This window comes from Vanessa cardui, chromosome 11, assembly GCF_905220365.1.
Source record: "Vanessa cardui chromosome 11, ilVanCard2.1, whole genome shotgun sequence".
Taxonomy (NCBI): domain Eukaryota; kingdom Metazoa; phylum Arthropoda; class Insecta; order Lepidoptera; family Nymphalidae; genus Vanessa; species Vanessa cardui.
Window position 1 is genome coordinate 3,331,272 of NC_061133.1, and position 22,984 is coordinate 3,354,255.

Consider the following 22,984-nt stretch of genomic DNA (forward strand, 5'->3'; position numbering starts at 1 on the left):
ATTTAAAAATAAATTCTCACTACCTTCAAGGTCAATCTTTTTACATAATATTATGTAACAAGGCATTGTCTTATTGTACATATTTTGCAAGATAATGCAGCTGTATCGATTGTCCTTGTATGATTATGTATACATTAACGGGTAAATAATGTTAATACCTAAGCGGAAAATCGTTTGATATCAATACAATTATTTTCGATATTAATTAAAAACTAAGTCGCTTTATACTTTACATAAAGTCTATATAATTCGATATTTATTCATGAATGCTTTAAGATTTTATTTGTAAGTTATTCTTATTGCAGAAGTATTAAGTGGTTTGTTGATAATGGAATCCGGTATTAAGCCTTTCAAAGGGCATTTAAATTAATGACGATATACAAAATAAACGATAGAATCGGTTTTGAGAAACAGAAATAGATTTTAATCTCAAACGTTTTAGATATTTGTTGAAAATTATATTTCGAATGTTATCGAATTGTTTGCGAAATCTTTACTAATTTAAATTAATTTATAGAGATAAATACAAAATTAACATAATTAATAAACTGGTTTAGTAATGATATCAGAAATCACTCGAAATTTTAATTGTTTACCAATACATAAATCTTGTTAAATATTTACTTTTGAAGAACCCTTTTAATACATTGCTTTCCATGGTCATCAAAAAAAATAATATTTTTTTTTTAAATTAAGACCCTAATACTAAGCCAAGCGAAGAAGTTTTGTCCAGTAAGATTAGTATCCGTCTATTTAATTGTCATATTATATATATATATATATATATATATATATATATATATATATATATATATATATATATATATATATATATATATATTTTTTTTTTTTTTTAATACAAAACATTGGTAAACATAGCGCGTTACTTATAACATTCAATGCCTCATCAAGCACGGGATTTTTTCGGAATTTGTATATCTATGTTCCAAGCTAATGAGTGTCGTCCTATCTGTCACCTAGTGTCTATAGTTCTGACAATACGTGCAAAATTACCTTTCTTTCCCATAGACAATGACGCTGTAGAAAATATTAACTATTCCTTACATCGTCAATGCGCCACCGACCTTGGGAACTAAGATGCTATGTCCCTTGTGCCCTTCAAACCGGACCACAACAATACTGCGTACTGTTGTTTAGCGATAGCATATCTGATGAGTGGGTAGTACCTACCCAAGCGGGCTGGCATAAAGCCCTACCACCAAGTATAATATAATATAAAACATTATAAATATTTATTGTATTTCTTTATTTTATACAACTGTTTATATTTATAGGTTCTCAATCAAATAATCTACTTAGTAAAATTATAAAGATTCTTCATTTCTATTTTTAATCTATGTCTACGTATTAAATATATTCACTTTCATAAAAGTTATCGAATCAGAAGCCTAATAAGTGTAGGAAGTTGGTACAGAGTTAGCTGACGATGAAACATATATGTGCAACAACATTATAGGTTACTGTCGGAGTATTGTTATCAGTTTCAGGCTAACCGTTTCATTAGTCTAATAGTCAATATCTAAGGTTACAAATACCGAGGTTCTGGGTTCAAATTTGAGTGAAATCTATGTCTGCGCAAACATTCGACATTAGCGAGATGGAAGCTTGGATCTGTGACGTAAAAAGTTTTTATTGATTTACAATACACACAAGGAGTATTTAATCTAAGAAAATATCGTCAAAACCGAGCTAGGAGTATTTGTGATGCACATATAAAAATATACAAAGATACTATAGAATCGTAATGCATGAAGAAAATCACGATACATCCCTAGTTCATATTTTTTTATAAATGATTTTATACCACGTATGGTTTTGCTGACGGTACTATATAAAAACTATTGAATTGAAATAACGATACGCATGCGCATATAATGTGAACAGAAACAACCATTTATTATTTTTATCCAAATAAGGTTTATTGCTTTTATCAATATTTGTCCGCACGATGTTCAAACAAGTTAAAGTTTTATTTTCTTATTGACATTTGGTTATAAATTTGTCATTCATGGTTTTAGGTAACATTTCATTGTAAGATACATTTGGAATACTTAAATCTGCTTTTTATGTTACCATTACTTTACTCTGCTAATTAAAGAATACCAGTTGTATATTCATACACATGATCAATCACACTAGTTTATTACCATTACACATGAATTAACAGCTCATTTTTATCCATAGACAAAATGGTGAGTGTAACCTAGTCAAATGTCTGTGATACCCATAAGACAAATATTGTTTTGGAAGGTTCAGAAAATTGGACCAATCAATGGTGAAAACGTATTTTTAGTAATTATTTTGTTCATATTTTATTTGAACACTTTCCACCAGTTACTAAAATTTATGTTTTTTCCTATACATATTTGTCCGGTGACGAGTGTTCTGGTACTAGACGGGTCTGCACAAAACCTTACCCACAAATAATTTATTTACATATATCTTCACTTCACTTGATGGTAGGGCTTTGTGCTAGCCCGTCTGGGTAGGTACCTCCCATTCATCAGTTATTCTTCCGCCAAATAACAGTACTCAGTATTGTTGTGTTCCGGTTTGAGTGAGCCAGTGTAACTACAGGCACAAGGGACATAGTATCTTAGTTCCCAAGGTTGGTGGCACATTGACGATGTAAAGAATAGTTAATATTTCTTACAGCGCCATTGTCTATGGGTGATGGTGACCACTTACCATCAGGTAGCCGATATGCTCGTCCGCCAACTTATACCATAAAAATATATATATCTATACCTTGATAAATCACTGGAGTTATTATGAAGTTTGTAATGTTCTAAAGTTACTTTGAAAAAATTAAACATCTATAAAAAGCGGTAATGTCAACATTATATCTGACTTACCTCACGTAGACGTTTCGTCATCGTTTACAGTTCTTAATTACGTTTGAGAGCTAATGGTGATTTAAGCGAATACGAAAATCCGGGAAGTACATTTGATTGTCACGTAACAAACAAACGATTGGTCGTTTCGAATCGAACTTCCATTTTTATTTAAGTCCTTTCCGCAACACAGTTAAACGCTTCAGAATATGGTTTCTGTAGATTCGGCTTAAAACTAAAAGTATATAAATCAACAACAACAACAACAGCCTGTAAATTCCCACTGCTGGGCTAAAGGCCTCCCCTCCGTTTGAGGAGAAGGTTTGGAACATATTCAACCACGCTGTTCCAATGCGGGGTGGTCGAATACACATGTGGCAGAATTTCTATGAAATTTGTCACATGCAGGTTTCCTCACGATGTTTTCCTTCACCGCTGAGCACGATATTAATTATAAAGATAAATTAAGCACATGGACCAGCGGTGCTTGCCTGGGTTCGAACCCGCAATCATCGGTTAAGATGCACGCATTCTAACCACTGGGCCATCTCGACTCATATAAATCATGCCACAACAAATCTATATTCATATTATAAATGTAAAAGTGACCTTGTCTGTCTTTCTCTCATTCACGGCCAAACCGCTGAGTTGAATTTGATGAAATTTGGTATGAAGCAAACTTGGACTCCAAGAAAGGACTGCTACTTTTTTGCCCAACACGTGACAACCCCTAAAACGCAAGCGAAGCCGCGGACGCTACTAGTATAGTACGACACAACTTAGATGTCGCATCGGCAAAATTCGTAAAACCGATCACATCCGAATTGAGTACGCTATCCCAAATTATCAATATTTATTTCACATGCGAATATGATCTTTGCACAAACGTAATAACTTGTAATATCATAAGACTTAATATATTCGTCAATTTGACACGTCGATTTACATACACTTGCTTTCTCTGAGGCGAGAGTCTATAGCTACGAATAGCGTCGAATGGCGCGATAGTGAGCTATTTCTATTGGTTGTGTAAATCGGCAGTAATCGGTTTTATTTTAATTCCATTGCATTTTCCGATGCTACATCTAATTTGTGTCATACTATACGTTATAATTTAAAATACGTCATTTATAGGATTAAATAAATATAATGCTTTTACAAATTCTCAAATCCACGCTTTTTATTCAATTGCGCTGTTATCTTGTTTTGAGTAATGTGCTTTATTTATTAACAAGCAATTTGCGATATACTATTTTAGAACGAGTTATTTGTCAAGCAGCAATGGTTCGTTAACCTGAGGTTTGTTATATAATCGAATGCCTTGCCCCAGAACTCTGCAATGTCAATATTTAGTATTTTATAAAATTAACTCATTAAAAGGAACATTTATCGAACGATTAAATTCAAGAAATTAACTTGTTAAATAGTCACCTTGTTCGTGGAATTAGACTCTACTGTTTAATAGTCTGAGGTTGTGTAAAGTCGTATATATACGCAAATAAACCAGACACATTTGAGCATTTGTTGCACAGATTACGCGCCAGCCGCTGCGACCACATGCTCAAAATCATAACCAAACACGAATATGTAAATTGATTCGACTAATAAAGCCAATTTCATAGATTAAAAATGTATCTGTATTTTTTTTTAAGTTCTCAGCCTCTAAAAATAACAACCGTTATTTTATTCCTTTAGTAAACATCAATGCGTTCATTGATCCTTGTAATACAGGAAGTATTATAATTTTTTTTTATGTATAATCATTATTATATAAATAAACATTTATTAGGTAATTCTTACGGTAATTTAATCTAAATGCTATTATATGATAACCTTGTATTTTAAGTCGCATTTTCATTTGACATTGATGTCATATATTTCGATTGAAACTTAATAAGCGTAAAAATAATCGTATTATTATTTATAAGATAACGTTTATTTTTTTTATAACAATAAACCGAGTTAGCCGTGCGAAACAAGACGTTTTGATCGCAATCGAAATAAATCAGGGAAGTTTGTGTCTAGCCAAATGGAGTTTCGTAGTAAAATTATTATTATTATAAGTATATTTTGGTTAATAGAACATAAAATTTCCTATAAGATATCGCTTATATGTATAGTATGTATTTATCTGTTTTATAAAAGTAAAGTTAAGTAACAGCCTGTAAATTTTCCACTCCTGGGATAAGGCCTCCGCTTCCATTAAAGAGAGGGTTTGGCACATATTCCACCACGCTGTTCCAATGCGGGTTGATGGGTTGCACATGTTGCAGAATTTCGATGGAATTAGTCACATGCAGGTTTCCTCACGATCTTTTTCTTCACCGCCGAGCACGAGATGAATTATAATCACAAATTAAACACATATATATAGTGGTGCTTGTCTGGATTTTAACCCGAAATCATCGGTTAAGATGCACGCGTTTAACCACTCAGCTCTTAAAATTTAAAATAAATTGTTTCATCATAAAAGTTAAATTAATAATTATAAATATACTTGCCACTTTTGTCACACTATTATTTATCCTCACTCACAAATTCAAAAATTCCTAATTTAATAATTATCATCATTACCTAGTATAAAACAAAGTCGTATACCGCTGTCTGTCCCTATACTTTGATGCGGTTTTTTTAGATAGATAGATTCGAGAGGAAGGTTTTTGTATGTAAAACGTGGATAATATTGTAAAGAAACACTGATCATTTTATAACTTTCTAATGTAATATCGTAAATAAACAAATTCTTTAGTATATTTTTAGTATATTTAGTATCAGAATTACATCTGTGTGAAGCCGGGATGGGTCGCTAGCTTTGTAATAAAGTAAATATTGTGAAATAAGGTGTGAAATTGTCTGTTGGAGCGACTTGTCACATAGCAAGCAACTTAATCGTGTATTTTTCATGTCACCGTGAGCGCATCATAAAAATTCCATTTCATATTATTTTTCAAAATATAACTTAAAGAAATCGTTTTTTTTTTAAATTGATCGTGAAATAAGTAGTGTTTTAAGTTGTGTTCTTCCAACTGACAAATTTGTTTATCTGAACAGTAATATGCACTATTATTTATTCATATTTATTCGGTTTTTTAGATATATCTGGTTCTTGTTAGCAACTAATCTCAATTTGTCTTTTCAGGTTAGTGTTATTCATTACGCCACGAGTTTATTTATTTGCCCCAATTGTTAAATTATTTGCGCCAAATTTGGATTCCACATTCAAACTGACTTACACTGCTTGAACTGACCACAAACCTAGGCTAGTAAAAGCAGGGATAACTTATTCGTGGCAAGAAACACGAAATGCTTATGCTATTGGATTATGAAACTGAAGAAATAGAGACCGCATCCCATAAGAATACCATGGAATAGACCGGGTCAGAAATAAATCAGGAGAACATCATCGTCATTATCTAAAAACAAAAGCTTGCGAATCATATTTCATTATCATCGTAAAATACGTTAAGAGCCGAGATGGCCCAGTGGTCAGAACACGTGCATCTTAACCGACGGTTGCGGGTTCAAACCCAGACAAGCACCACTGAATATTCGTGGACGAATATGTTCCAAACCTTCTCCTCAAAGGGAGAGGAAGCCTTAGCCCAGCAGTGGGAAATTTACAGTCTGTTGTTGCTGTTATTGTCGTAAAATACGTCTGTACACAAAATAATATTTTCTAAATAACAGTATAAAACTTATAGTAATAAAAGTATACGACTTACTTCCTATGAATTACTTTACAGTGTAATTTGCATCAAGCGGTAAACGTCAGCGCCGATAAATTGACTCATTATTACATGTCAAATAGTCTTCGCGTACGCTTTGAAAAGGGATATCGTCGGGGATAGTTCAAATCCGCGTAACTAGCATTGGATAATTCCGCGTATATGACAAATGTAGCCATTTTAAGTTTTCGCGGGCAATTCACGCAAAATCTTGATAGGCTGCCACCGACTTGAAACGACTTCATTTCGACCAATCGGAAGCCAGAAATCGCCAAATAACAACACTGCGTATCTGTCGCGAGCAAGTTTCAACACCGCGTATGTGATTTGGTAACACCGGCACAGAGATTGTTGTTTAATTTTGAAGTAAAACTGTGTATTTACTTAAAAATTATCATTGCCAACATCAGGTAAGTGTAAATGTAATATTTAGTTTATTATAAATCCCTTAAATCCCTTAAATAATTTATAAGACTGCTATTTTAAACTTTATTGTTTCGTCTTTGTAACCTTGGTAATGCATTTACGCGGTTTTGCTGTTTGAATAAGTGTGGGTTACGTGTTGTTTAAACTCACATAAAAAATGATTCTTATTTACTTTTAGGATCAAAATGGAAAGTGAAATGGACTCCTGCAGTGAAAATGAAACGTGTCATGTTACTACCTTAATAAGTTTAAAGAAAAGGCGCGAACGTTTATTGGAAATAAAAAAACAAATTCTGCTTAAGCAGACTACATCTCGTGAAAATACCACAAAGCTAGTTGAAAATGTTCCTACTACTTGTTTTGCTGAAGCTGAAAATCACAATGAGAATCCTGATGGCAGCGATTTATCTAATTCTGACACAATTACTTTCAATTCAGCAGAGCTGCTGAAATTTGGTGATCCAGATGTTTCTGAGCCTGCCATATCTGCTACTAACAACGTTGTATCCGTTTCTTATGAGATGAATGACTGTATTGACGCACTAAATAGATCTTCAATCCTTGATTTTTCATCAGATGACTCTGTGGCTGATCCAAATTATACTCCATTGTCTGAAATAACAAATGTTGCACCGATAGTTTCATCATCGACGGATAGTAATAATGATCTGATTCCAGAAAGCCACTTAGAACATAAAGCTGCAGCTGAGTCTAGAATAAGGAAACGAAAAGCTGATAAAATGTCTTCAAAAAGGTTTAGAAATAAGAGGTTAAGAATGTTAGGTCAGGAATACATAGGTTTCAGGAAGACAGATCATGAGAAATTCGTACAAGACTCTATTAAACCGGCGCGAAATCTTGGGGAAGCTTGTAAGTCAAACAATTGTATTAGGAGCAAGGTGATGAACTGTGAAAAATTTACTGACACTGTGCGATTAAATATTTTTAAAGAATTTTGGGAGATGAGCTGGATTGAGAAAAAAATGTTTGTTTCATCCTTAGTAGATAAAAAACCGACTAATAGAAAAACCACTGGAAGGTCTGATTCAAGACGAAGGAGTACAAAAGAGTACTATTTCAAATTAAATGACCAAAAATATAGAGTATGTTTAAAGACATTCTTAGGGACATTAGGCATTAAGGAGTGGACTGTAAGATACTGGTTAGGAGAGACACCAAGTAACGAAACAACAATGAACAGAAGGGAGGATAATGCGTTGCCTACGAGTACGTTAAAAGAATTTGTGCAAGCATTTTTAAGGGATTTGCCCAAAATGCCTTCTCACTACTGCAGAAAAGAAAGTACGAAATTATATGTAGAGCCAATAATACAGTCTAAACGTGAACTATATCGTATCTATGTTGAAGAGGCAAAAAAGAAGGCACAGAGAGTGGCGTCAAGAAAACTATTTGAAGATGTTCTAAAAGATGAAAACATAGCATTGTTTCAACCTAAAAAAGATGCATGTGATCTATGTTGTTCGTATAAAGTAGGTAATATTAGTGAAGAAGAATATCAGCAACACTTGTCACGAAAAGATTTAGCTAGACAAGAAAAGACTTTAGACAAAGAAAGAGCGAAAAATGGAACACTCCATCTTATCACTGCTGACTTACAAGCTGTAAAATTGTGTCCATTTTTGAAAGCTAGTGCACTGTATTTTAAAACAAAGCTTATGGTTCATAATTTCACAATTTACAATCTGGGCACTAATAATGTAAAGTGTTATTGGTTTGATGAGACCACTACTGATTTAAAAGCATCAACTTATGCTTCTTTTTATATTGATTATTTAAAGAAAATTGTAGAAGACTGCCCAAAAGATGTAGTTATTTTTAGTGATGGATGCACATCACAAAATAGAAATGTTGTGGTTTCTAATGCTCTCCTGCTACTGGCGATGGAAAAAAATATTGTGATTACACAAAAATTTTTAGAAAAAGGTCACACTCAGATGGAGGTGGATTCAGTTCACTCAATAATTGAAAGAAAATTAAAAAATCGTGAAATATTTTTGCCTAGTCAGTACTCTTCGATTACCAAAGAAGCTAGACTGAATCCATCTCCATATGAGGTAGCAACAGTGGACCACACATTCTTTAAAGATTATAGTATTAAAAATAACTTTATTTATGATACAATTCGCCCTGGGAGAGGGGTTGGTGCGAAATGTGTGGTTGATATCAGAGTACTAAAATACAATCCCAATGGTACAATTGAATACAAGCTTAACTACAATGACGAGTTTCAACTGTTACCACAAAGGCCAAAAAGAATTGAGCCGTTTATACCACCACAACTCTTTGCCGATAGGTTGCCAATATCCAAATCAAAGTTTGAACATTTACAACAATTAAAAAGTGTTATACCTTCAGATTGCCATGAATTCTATGACAACTTGCCATACAGAAATACCTAATACGTAGCTGCCTCTTATTAACTAATTGTAATCTTTAACTGTTTACACCTTATAAATGAACAATTTCGTTATTCTTTTTTTGTTAGAAATTATATATTTTTGTTCAGTTCCTTTGTTGATTTTTATAATTTGATTTTAATTATTACCTACTAGTGCCTATTATTATTTTTTAAGTACGTAATTTTAAGCACTAAGACTGTTTGATTGGGGTATAATTTTATTTCATTAATACATTTAAGATTTGTGATATTCCGAAGTTTTCCAATTGAAATTACTTAAAAGGCTGATTATCCTCTGAATAAATATAAGATTTAATTATATGTTTGATTTTTATAAGAGTAATTTAGTTTTTAAGAGTAATTCAAAGAGTTTTTAGAGAAAAAGTTTATGTTGATTTTGTTACATTTATCTAACATTTATTCATTTTATCTATCTTTTGTAAGAGGCAAAGATTTTTCAATATTTTTTTATAATTTTATTTTCAACATTGAATAATATTTTTGTTAAAATAATGATATTTGTTTCATTTAAAAACCGCGTACTTTCCCCTTAAGTTCCAATGTTATAAGTTTATGGTCAAAGCAAATCCGCGTAATTGTCGTAGAGCCTTAATTATTTACTTAAATTGATATATATTCTACCAAGAGATAGAACACATTACTAATTACTTTTTGTGTAAAAATGAGCTTAAAGTTAATTGAATTAATAAAGTTATTAAGTTTTAACCTTCCCCTGTAAAACTGGATCTATTGCAGATACGCACCTTTTACGTATGGTAGATTCGCGGATTTGCACTATCCCCGACGATATCCCTGTTTCATCATAGACAAATATGATTCAGACATGATTGATTTTCTTTGCGAGCAGATAACTCACCTGATGGAAAGTCCATGGACGTTTGAAACGCCAGGCTTGCAGGTAAGTTGCAAATTCAAAGATTTGGGTACTTTCTTTTTTGAAGGTTCCCAGTTGAAAAATGTTCCCAGTCGTTGGATGTTGGTTCAACAGAGTGATTGAGCGAGGTAGAAAATGTCTTAAAATTCATTTTATTTCATTAACTGTTGTATTAAATAATTGGTGGAACTACCACTACGATCAAGGTCACAATGGTTGAGCCACTTTGAGTATTTTCGAAGTATGTCATAACTACTTATATCTTACTTCTGATGGAGTTTCTGGGATTATTCAATCATTTTGGTTCTAAAATATAATGCTGTATAACCTGCGAGTACACTTTTTATATATTTTAAGTTATCAATATTGTTGACTATTGAAATATATTTTAAATACTTATTTTAATATTTACGTAATACATTACTATAGCAAAGTTAATCTATAAGTGTGAACTTACAGATTAACTACTAATTAATAACTAACAATTCAATCGTATTTTTCAGATGAATATAACATTATACATTTAATGTGACAACGTCTTCATAAGTGCTTAAAGAGAATTTGGTGCTACACTTATAATTATTTTTTTCTGTTTTCTAGCTGACCAACTCCTTAAACGGCGAAAACTGCGGGGGACAACTAGTGTTTATATATCACCAAATAATCATTCTTACTTTCGTTGCGTTCTGATTGTAAGTGAAGAAAAGTATTGTAACTAAAGGCACAAGAGGAATTAAGATAATTCCCATGGATTGAGGATAATTGAAAAATGATTAATATTTGCCAAACAATTAAATCAAATTTATAAATATCTTTAAATTCCAGTAATAAATTTATCAGGTAGCAGTTATATCATTACAATAATTTATAAGTGGTATTTCCACTTAAAATAACACAGGGAGATTTGTTTGGGGGAAATCATAAGGAAAATAATGAAACCAATATATTAACGAATATATCAAATCGCCCAGATTTGAATATCCGTCCGCGATAAAAATTAAATTATCCTTCGTGTTATGTTTTATTATTATTGCAATACAAAACAGATTATAATAACAGAGTATGATAGACGATCTCCATAGTCGAGTAGTGTGTACACCGGTTTTTAGGGATACGCCTCTACGAGGTCCCGGGTACGATTCTTTGCCAAGTCAATGTAGAAAAAGTTCATTAGTTTTCTAAGATGTCTTCTGATTTTGCATAATACAAGTGCTTTTACTTCTTACATCAGATCAGAGTAATGTATTTGATGTTTTCCAAATTTTATCATTTATTTATCATTTATTATGGTACTAAGGTGTTTCATTCGATTACTTTAATAATGAAATTTTTTTTTTAAATTCACCGATAAATACTAAAGTTAGTTAAATAACTTTAGTTAGAAAATGAATATTTTGAAAAAACAAGTACGGTCAATCTTAGCGAGAGATGTCTTTGACATGTTACAGTATTATGGATGTTAATTTAGTAAATATTATTCATCATTATTCCGTAAACTGTATAAGTATTAAGTTAAATATAAACTTTTTTCAAAATGAAAATAATTTATAAAAAAATTACATCGACTTCAAAATTAATTAAAAACGTCTAGTAATATCCTACTGTGCGGTATTCCACTCCTTTTCCTGTCCTTAGGGAGTATGTGTTTGTAGCTTATTCTGCTGCACTGCACAAGGTTGGATTGGAGTTAGAACTTAAACGGATTAGTACATGATTTGAAATGTGTTTGGGATTGAATCCGTGATTTTCAGATCAAATCAAATCAATTTTATTCAACTGATACGTTTTACTACTCACAGCTCATACCCACGCTGCCCCAGCGTCTCATTGCATTGTCAAGGTTAAAATACTAATGTATACTTTAAAGCAGAGATACATTATTTATTTTCAACGAAATATGATCATAAAGTCAATATTATATTTATTAAACGCCAATAATAAAAAGTAGCAACTAATAAAACACTCACAGCTGTTTAAGACTTTTGTCTCTTCAGAAGGTTTGTTAAACACGCTGCTATAATACGATTTGCTGAATCAAAAGTAAGTATAAATAATTTATTTGTTAATAGTAGATTGTATTTTGAATTAAATGGTTTTAAACCGGATCTATAAACAGTGGGAAGACGTTTTTATGTTGGAAAGTCCAACGACATTTTTAATCTAAGTAGCTCTATTAAGCAGCTCATTCTTAATTATTGTAGCGTCGATGCGTGACGCACGATTGTTGATATTTTTTTGCGGACACCGTGTTGCTTCGAGCTGGCAGACCGGTTGCCGAGACAACGGCGTTCAGTCCGCTTTTCGGTCTACACCCGATTACATATATATTATGTTGCATTAAAGTTGTTCGTCAGTACGCACCGGCTTGTGCAAATTTACAGTGCGTGTACGCGTTTACAAATAAATGTCAAACATTTTCAAGTGTTGCGTGAAAGACGAAAGCTCGGAAAAGGCTTTTGTTAAAACGGATTTCGGTAAAATGGAAACAGATTTCGGCAAAATGGATTCGGATTATAATAAAATCGAAACGGATTTCGGTAAAATGGTATTCGCTGATCAGGTTAATGGTCACGGGTCCTGTCCGTTCAGTGGTGCTGAGATATTGACTGTTGAAAACGAGAAACAAGTGAAACCAAGCCTTCGGTTGAAAGTGCCTCAACCAATAAGACTGAAGAATCATCTCGCCGGCGAAGAGAACTTCGATCTTCTTCATTCCCAAATCGAGGATGTTAGTTTTGTAAGTATTTATTATTTATTATTCTAAATAATTATTTATACTAAAGTAAAGACTAAACTATCCAAATAAACTATGGTTTAGGATGATGTGCCTAAAAAATAGTGCTATTTATATAAAAATAAAATTGATGATTTTTTTTTTAAGAGAGATAAAAAATTACACAAATTTTAGACAATAATGTTACGTACGAGTATGACGGTGCAACATTCAAGTGCTAACAAAGATTTCAATAAAAGTATTTTCATAAATCGTTAAAACTAAATTTATTCAATCAAGAAATCAATTTTTAAACAATAACAAGGTAACATATTAATTATAATCATATTCAATTTATGTATGAACCGGAAAGATTATCTTTAATCCATAAATATGTAGCGACCGTGTCTTGCATTGTGTTTTTCTCGATCAACGTGTTAAGTCACGTGGATCATTTTTTAATAGATCCTTGTTGACACAGCAAGATAAGCCACAAACTTCCTGAATTACCTCGCATTCTATGAATTTTTAATGAATCTTTACTAGTGCGTAAGCGAGTTTACTTATTCATAATTTATTGCATACATTTTTAAGAATATATGTCTATACAAATTCGACATTGGAAAATGAGGAAAGTTGTTGGGAAAAATATTAATTTATAGGTAATTTTTCGTTACTAATAATATTGCAGTATAGACTCTTCTTAATATATAACAATATTTCGTTGAGAAAAATTAAATATCTTTTGAAATTTATTGTGCTTCGAATTTAATACAATTTACTTTGCATATATTGCATTTATGTCATGTAAAAATTTTGTTTTTCTTAAACCAAAACATTTTTTATAAAATACAATCAAATAGTACACAAATTATTTGTTTTCAATTGCATAAATAAACACATTTTACCAGGTAAACCTTTTGACTTATGAGACAATACGTCAAAAAAATATGTAAAAATTTAATTTACATCAACGAAAAATTCATAGCAAATCTTTTCAAATAATCTCAACTAAATTTGTTTCCAATTAGACGTTGTCTACGACCTCATCAACGTGTTTGTATTATCGGTACGTCGATTTGTTAGATTGGATGTACTAACATAGTTTGTTGGAAACATACTTAAAATTCATATAACATTGAACACTTAAGTAAATTTGACGAGTAAACATTTCGAAATGTATTAGAGATTTGATCAGTATTAAATGCAAATATAAAACGACAATCATTATATATTATAAAACAAAGTTTCCCGGCCACGTCTGTCAGTCTATATGTTCGCGATAATCTCCAAAACTACTAAACGGATTTTTATACGGTTTTCACTTATAGACAGAGGTATTTATGAAAAGGTTTAGGTGTATAATTTATTAAGTTTTTGTGTAAATAAGTCAAATAGAACGGCAATTGTTAAACAAATCGGATAAAAGCAACAAAAAATAAAATAAAACCGCAATTATTAAATACGATAAATGCAACAAAATAATTAAATAAGATACATTAAAAATATTTTTTAAAAAAATGCACGTCCACCCGTGCAATGCCGAGACGGACCGCTAGTCGTTTTATAAATATAATCAACACATGTCAAATTAAACAAAATCGAAAATATAGGTACAAGATTTTATAATCACATTTTTTTAATCTCTATTGTTGGATAAACCCAATTTTTATATGTCTGCAATGTACAAACACACACACGTATATACACGTATATAGCAATATTTACATGCATTTGCAACTGAATTTGAATATAAATTTTGATGCTAGCAACACTTTGTACATTTTCTTTAAAATAACTAACGAAAAAATCAATAGTATTGTATGTTTTTCATACGATATTAGGTGTAAGATTCATTTTTATCCTATAATATTAAAAATAATCACAAAAAAGTTTTCACTCAATTAGATAGAATATAGATTACATTTATTATAACATTAAAAATAGAATATAGATAAGTAGTAATAATGAGATGAAAAAATGCATTCAATAGAAGACCTACAATAGCCAAGTATTTCTGACGCGTATAGTCTGTAACACCATTTTAATCTAGCTCAATATGATACCATATTATCTCTTCATCGAACTGATACTTTTATATCGATATCCTATTGAAACTACTTTCAGGGAATATTTAATACCATTTAGTTATGTATGTCTAAAAAAAAGTATTACAACTCAGTGTATGTATAAGCAGCCGACACGTATGAAATAACAAATGTATTTAATTAATTTTATAAATGTACACGTCAAAATTAAAAACAGCTTGCACGAAGTTTCGAATGACAGCAAGACTAGTGCTCAGGGTGATCATAGAACTAGCAACACAGTCGGCAATTATGTGCTATAAGCCATCCTTACCAAACAACCTTTCGTGAATGTATTTTTATCGTGTATAAGTATCCAAGACTCATTGATATTCAAAATAAGAATACTTTTATTTTTTTATAAAGAACTTATGTTGATGTGACATGTGCCCTTACGATATGCGAAAGCGATCGCATGACTCCCGCTAAAGAGAAGTAGAGCGTACCACTAGTTTTTAGTGGGTATTTCGGTGTACTAAGGCGCGCTAGATGTCCTAGACACCAGCAAGTCTTACATAATAGTTTGAACCAATACCCCGAATCTTATAAGATAATACAAAGGCAAATCTATGCTCATGGGAATATCGCAGTATTTATCCGTTAGTAAACTGGGTACTCGTGTATACTCCCGGGATAAAAAATAACATAGTATGAATTCACTTAGATATATAGCTATTTAAAACTGAACTCTCTTTAATATGCAGTATTTAGTTGAAATGGAGTTCACCTTAAATTGGTTACTTTATATTTATAATGTCATATAGCATTTAGTTTTAATCTTTTGGTCAAAAAATACGTCCCAGCAATTTGTTTAACACTTGCACATGTGGTTTGCATTTTAATGCAACACATGTGTGCAAATATTTAAATATATGTGTTTATGTAATTCTTATTCTGATTAAATTATACTAGCTTTTTAATTTTACATGATGTTACATATCAATAATTTGGTGTTTACTAACTGAAAAAACTACTAAATCAAAATACATAAAACTTATACTAGAAGTGGCACCATTTCGTGGAAGGTTTTATATTTATATAGTCGTATATCACAAGTTAAATTATGTAATAAGTAGAATATTAATGAAGTTGAAAGTAATAGGTAGCAAATTCCCTTGGACTAATTGTAGCTTATGTCGGATCCGATACTTACAGTTTGCTCGCGATGTTTTCCTTAACGATCACGAGATGAATGATCGATAATACTCACAAATGAAGCAGTTAAAAATTTAGACTTGCCTGCCTGGGTTTGAATCCATAGTCTCAGTTAATATTCGCGTATTCCAACTCCAGGACTATCCTCGATCTTAAAATATTCGCTATCGAATACTGAACATAATATCATGAGAGCGTTTAGTCTGCTTTCCACTTGTTCTATTTTTAGATTAAAAGCCGGCAATAAATATCTTGATCGTTTTATTATGGAGCCTAAAGTACATTTTACGTGACTATGCTAAATCAATCACGGTATTGTTCTATATGTGATTATATGTATGCAATAAAAGCACTTTTTAATGAGAATTTTATCCCCAAATTTTGAGTGCTAAGAATTTACTTTGTATCCAATAAAAGCACTTTTTATTGAGAATTTTATCCCCAGATTTCCCAAAAAAAAAAGTGCTAAGAATTTACTTTAGACATTGAGGCACTTATTCTCAAAATTAGCGGTCATTCAAATAGGTTTTGATATAACTAAAAGATAGGCCGCGTACAGTTAACCACTAATTAAGTGAATCAGCAGGATTAAGAGAAATAGATGAAATTCATTGTAATTTATAATAAAAATTAGAATTAAAAAAATGCGTTCTTTTCTTTATGGCATATGTTGCAGACGAACATATAGTCTAACGAATGGTAAGTGGTCACCACCGCCCATAGACAATAGCGCTGTAAGAATTATTAACCTTTCCTTACATCGCCAATGAGCCACCAACCTTGGGAACAACGTTGTGCCTGTATTTACACTGGCCCACTCACTCTTCAAACTGATATACAAAAATACTGAGTATTGGTTTAGATTATAATATTGCTAGTTAGTGATTGCAGAATATTTGATGAGTAGTAGCTACCCAGACGGGCTTGCAAAGAGCTGTAACACCAAGTAAAAAGGATGTGATCATACAACGTAAAAATAATATAACATAATCATGGAATAATTATATCCTAGATATTTAAGATTGATAATTTATGTCAGTTAAAAAAATATAACATAATTTTTGTTAAATTCATATGAAGTTAAGTTTCTGGATATCACCTCTCGGAATGTTTTCATAGGTATTAATATATATAATATAAATGGGTACCATTTCTGTAAAAAAAATCCGAATATATCTACTAATAACTTTTTAAAATTCGAATTATTTACAAAAAAATACTTTAACAAAAAATGCATACTATTCAATATGAGATTATACAAATGACAAAATAAAAAAAAATTCTAATAAAAGCTCACTCGAATAAAGTATATTTTGATTTCTTTTTATTTTGATAATTGAAACAAAAAAATAAAATATATTTTTGAAACGTTTCATAATACATGTATGCCAATAACGAATACGCATAACTTCATCATCTCAAAATAATATTTAATTAAAAAAAAATAGATATAGATAAAATAAATTTGTTGTAACATACAGTTAGTTGAATGGAATGAATGGTAACGAATCGTTTTAATCAAAAAGCGATGCCAGGTGTGACGTCACACGATTGTTTAGAATCGGTCTTTGTCCCTTGTTCAATGGATCATAATTTTTTTTAGATATGACTAAACTTTATTGTGAATCTATAAAAAGTTCATGTGTCCGGTTATTAATTATAACAAAAAATAGGTTATGTTATATTATTACAGTGAGTAAATTGATAACTATTTGAGTTGGCGTTAGTACATCGATTGTAAAAAATATAGAGATCAAAATATAAATTATATAAGATTTTAGTTACGTAATTTATGTTGACCGGGCAGAAATTAGTCACGAATTGTACTGTTTTAAGGAAATAACGATAGTCTTGCGTCTCAATTTGTCGATTGGATTATGGAACACGATCAAAATTTGATTTACTTACATTTTTTTAAAGTGCCTCTATAAGACTAAGACTCATAACGAAAAAGATTATTATTACATATCATAGACAATATGGTAATCCTGTCGTTGAAAAATAAAATAATTGTGACATTGAGCTGAGATGGCCCAGTGGTTAGAACGCTTGTATCTTAACCGATGATTGCGGGTTCAAACCCAGGCAAGCACCTCAGTGTCAAGCAAAGTGAAGTAAAACATCGAGAGGAAACCTGTATGTGTCTAATTTCATCTAAATTCTGCCACTTGTGCATTCCACCAACCCGCATTGGAGCAGCGTAGTGGAATATGTTCCAAACCCTCTCTTTAACGGAAGGGGAGGCCTTATCCCAGCAGTGGGAAATTTACAGGCTTTACTCTTTTTACTTTTACATTGCTCAATGTAAAAGTAAAAAGAGTAGACATGAAGTACATGTTGTCATATATAAGACTATTTGCGTATTATATAGCTCCAATATCTATGAGCAATCACCACTTACCATCAGGTGACTTGACAGTTCACCTACGTATATGACATAAAAAAGGAAATCCTCAGTACTATATATACCAAATGAATACTTGTTCGTTCTGAAGATGTGCTCATTGGTCGGTTGCATTTTGCTGCAAGACATAATTTGACAAAATTTTAATCTGAATTTAACTACGGTTTCAAGTTTACTTTTAAAGACGATGATGTTTTTACAAATTTGTTTTATTTAATTGAATTCAAACATCGTGTAATGAGCCATACTTCTTTTTTCACCTACTTGCACATACATTTTTAAATTTTAGATTTATGACAAAGATTTACTTAAATGTATAAAGATTTACATAATTGTAGACAAGGCGATTTGTTAAAAAAAATATGTATTCACAATTTTTTTCTAAGATTGCTATTTTCAGAGATATTGTGGAAAACGTGTTTTATCCCCTCCTCCAAGATGACGGCCTAGATACAAGGGCGGCAACACTACAAACTTGGGGTTAAGCTTGTATTGACACCTACATGTTCCATAGATAACATTGCGTCCTCTAAAAAATATTCAGTTTGGCCCTCAAATCCCAACATTTCAATGGACTATATCTCGAAACGTAAATATTTATTAAAATTTCCCCTCAATCGGCTTTCGTTAGAAATGATTGAAAACGGAACTAAGGTAATTTTGTATATGGACGTCGCAAGGCACTGCTTGCTTATAATATTTATAGAAATTTCACAAAACTACGTGACTCTTATTCACAACTACTAGCGTATATTTATAGAATACTGTATAAAACATATTGTAATAGTCCATTTAGATTACAGATTATAAATTAAATTCATATACAGTCATTACTGCATAATATTCATTGATATGTTTTTGATATTGAAAATTTGCCTAGGAACAATGATATTGTAATAAACAGATATGTTATACCCATACTAAACAACAGAAACAAGTGTGCCGCGCCGGGGACCGTTTATTTTAAATTTTGTTACAATTAAAAAGGATAGCTTGATAAAAACAATAAGTAAAATGGATAACTAGATGTTTTAATTACGCAAAACGTATTACTACATAATTATGATATATTATAACGTATTACTGGCATAATTATGATCAAAACGACTAAAGGCAAACGTCCCAATTAGGACGTTTTCTAGTCTTCACTTTTAGCGCGTTAATGACATATCTGTTTACTAGAACATCATGGCCTAGGAACGTTTAAATGAAACATATATATTCAAAAATAAAACTTAATAATCTAATCAATAACACACTGCCAGAAATTAAGTAATATTTAGAATACTATTTTTGTTTAGCGGTTAAGGAAAACTGCATGATGAACTTACATGCATCCTATATGACATTTATTGTCTATCACTTTATATATTAATATAATTTACAAGCAATCATATACTGTCAAAGAAAATTATTTTATAAAGTTAATTAATAAGTAATTTTGTAATTATATTTCTGTAAATATATCTATCTTTTTACATTAAATTTACGGTTTATAATAGCGTATTTTTTTATAATGAATTGAAAAATGTACGTATGATTTGTACGTTCGTTTGTAGTACATCGTCAACTTTAACTTCTGATTATGAGTGCGTTTGAAAACAATTAGCGTGCAATCATTCGTACGTGTTAATCAACACAAGTGCAGTAGTGTTCATTAGTTACCTTTTTTTATTAATGATGTTTGTATAGTCTGTAATTAATTATTATTGGGAACTAGTTCTTTTTTTAAATATTATGAAGATTTATTTCGATGATATAGATAATTTAAATGTGATATTCAAAAACGTTATAGAGTATACGATATTCAGAGAATAGTTTTATTTATTTTTTATACATCAACAATCCTTTAATATTATCTTTATTTCTTAGCGTATTCTTTGTTCATATTTGTTTTGTGCTCCGCAGTGAAAGGAAACATCGAAAGGAAACCATGCCGCTTTTCTCGCGATATTATCTTGTCTATTTATGTAGTAAGTACGGGAAAATATCCACCCAATGGTAAGCTACCTCAACCCATAGAAAATATCTATAACGCCACCAATCTTGGGAACTAAATATTATTTCCCTTGTTTCTGCAGTCACACTGACTCAGTCGAACAAGAAATCAACTTAGAACTGCTGTTTGGCAATAGACAGGCTTGCATAGAACCGTACTACCAAATTTAATTTATATCCGACAAAAACTAATATAATACCCACCAATGTTTTTACAGGATGTTACTTTATACACCTTTTTGGATTTATTTATGTACTTAGTAATAACTCCTTAGCTTCATAAATCTTGTAAATACATAATAAATTAAAAATGCAATGCAACACACCCTTACTCGAGATTCTAGCTTGATTCATACCATTACATTTGGTTTAGTGATTTGACCATGAAAGAGCAACACATACATAAACAGAGTTACAATATCATTTATAATAAAGTATAGATAACGTTACACGCGTTACAACATAACGTTATTTATACTTACATAACCACAATGTACCAATAATATTACAAACAGCCGTGAACAAAGCAAACAAAAATGTATTTGTTTATACATGAGATGTTGAAAAGAATCATTTCGAATGAATTTGCTTTTACGATTATGATCTACACAGACAGAACGTATAATACGTTTCTTGTTGCGTACACTACATTAGTGCTAAAATTACTTTCTTTGAATTTCATTTCGTAATGCGTTCATGTGTCATAAGATTCGTTTGTGTTCAATTTATTCTTAGCTTAACACTCATGTCTAACAATTTTTATTACGTCTTTAATTGTATTATTTATCTTAAATCAGTACTATAGCTCATTTCAATCGAAGGAGTGGAGAGAATTGCGCTTTCGGGGAGTGATTGTGGCTGTCAGGTTTTACGCCTAAATGAGGATTTGGATTTCAAACAAGCTTCATACAGATTTTTAATAAAATTCGATTAAGTGGTTAAGCCGTGAAAGAGCAACAGACTGAGAAACAGAGATCCTTTCGCATTCATAATACGGATTTACCCCCTTAAGGATAGAGTTTCATAAATCGTTTTTGGTTGGATATTTGTACCCTATAAGGAACCTAGCTGCCAATTTTAAGTATGTAAGTGTTATAGTTTCTCAGATTTCGTGATTAATCACTGAGCGGTATTTCGCTTTTACTTATTAATTAAATATTTAAGTAAATCTATATTTTTATATTTATCCAACAAATAATAATTAATAAATATATATAACAGCTAATACCATGGATAATATATAATTATCTATGGTATTAGCTGAATTTGGTATTGCTAGTCAAACATAAAATGTATAAGTGTCTAAAATATTTAAAAAAAAAAAAAAATATTTAATTTATCTTACAATATGAATATACTACTACTGTCGCTAGCTTACTTGACCAATAGCAAGCGACAAAGGTTGTTAAACATAGAAGCATTACACTTACTTATCGAAATACCTTTGTCCTGAAAAGAACTCTCGTAAGGATCTCAGCGGGATTTTCCTTTTTTTTCAAAGTTATTATTATTTACAATGAAATTATTAATATTTCGATTTGAAACGGCTGGAGGCGACCATTTCGATCAAAGGAGTATTATCATAAGAATTTATTCATTTTATTATGATGCTTTAACTCACAGGCGTTTATTTTGTAATGTATATTATCGCACATGGGATGAAAATTATTTTAAATAGGGGAAAAACCTTTTTTGTTAATTTGAATATTCTTAACTTGTGGTGTATATTTATACAAATGGAACGTTGAAATTTCCTTTAGTAATTAGTATTTATGTAAACATTGTGGTCGCAATGGTACATTAGTTGGAACACTTGGATGTTATATCAGACATATTAATGAGTATGACAGTTGATATTGCCCAGTGATTAGTTCATTTGTATTTTAATGGATGATTGCGGGTTCAAACCCGAGCAGATTTTTTTTTGCTTAATATGTGTTTATAACTAGTTTCGTTTCGAGGAAATGCGTGAATTTGATGTGAATCTACCATATAAGTATCCACCCACCGATGTTTTCTTAGATATAGGTTGGCAGACGAACAACTGTAAGAGGTAACACCGCATGGTAAGTGGTCACCATCACCCATATACTATGGCGCTGTAAGAAACGTTAACCATTCATTACATTGTCAATGCGCCATCAACCTTGGGATCTAATATGTTATGTCCCAATGCCTGTAGTTATACAGGCTCACTCACCCTCCACTCCAACACAACATTACCGAGTACTGCTGCTTAGCGATAGAATATCTGAGAAGAAAGTGGGCCCTACCCAGACGGTATTGCAAGTAAATGAATAAAACTAA

General features: G+C 31.3%; 1 protein-coding gene across 1 annotated transcript in view; it reads left to right on the plus strand.

Annotated features, from left to right (window-relative positions):
- Positions 1-12,581: 12,581 nt before the first annotated feature.
- Positions 12,582-22,984, plus strand: part of LOC124533560 (nitric oxide synthase-like) — a 47,472-nt gene continuing 37,069 nt past the window's right edge. The window contains exon 1 of the mRNA XM_047108924.1: positions 12,582-13,057. Coding sequence (XP_046964880.1) covers positions 12,725-13,057 — 333 coding nt within the window. The 5' untranslated portion in view covers positions 12,582-12,724. The remainder of the gene's footprint in view (positions 13,058-22,984) is intronic.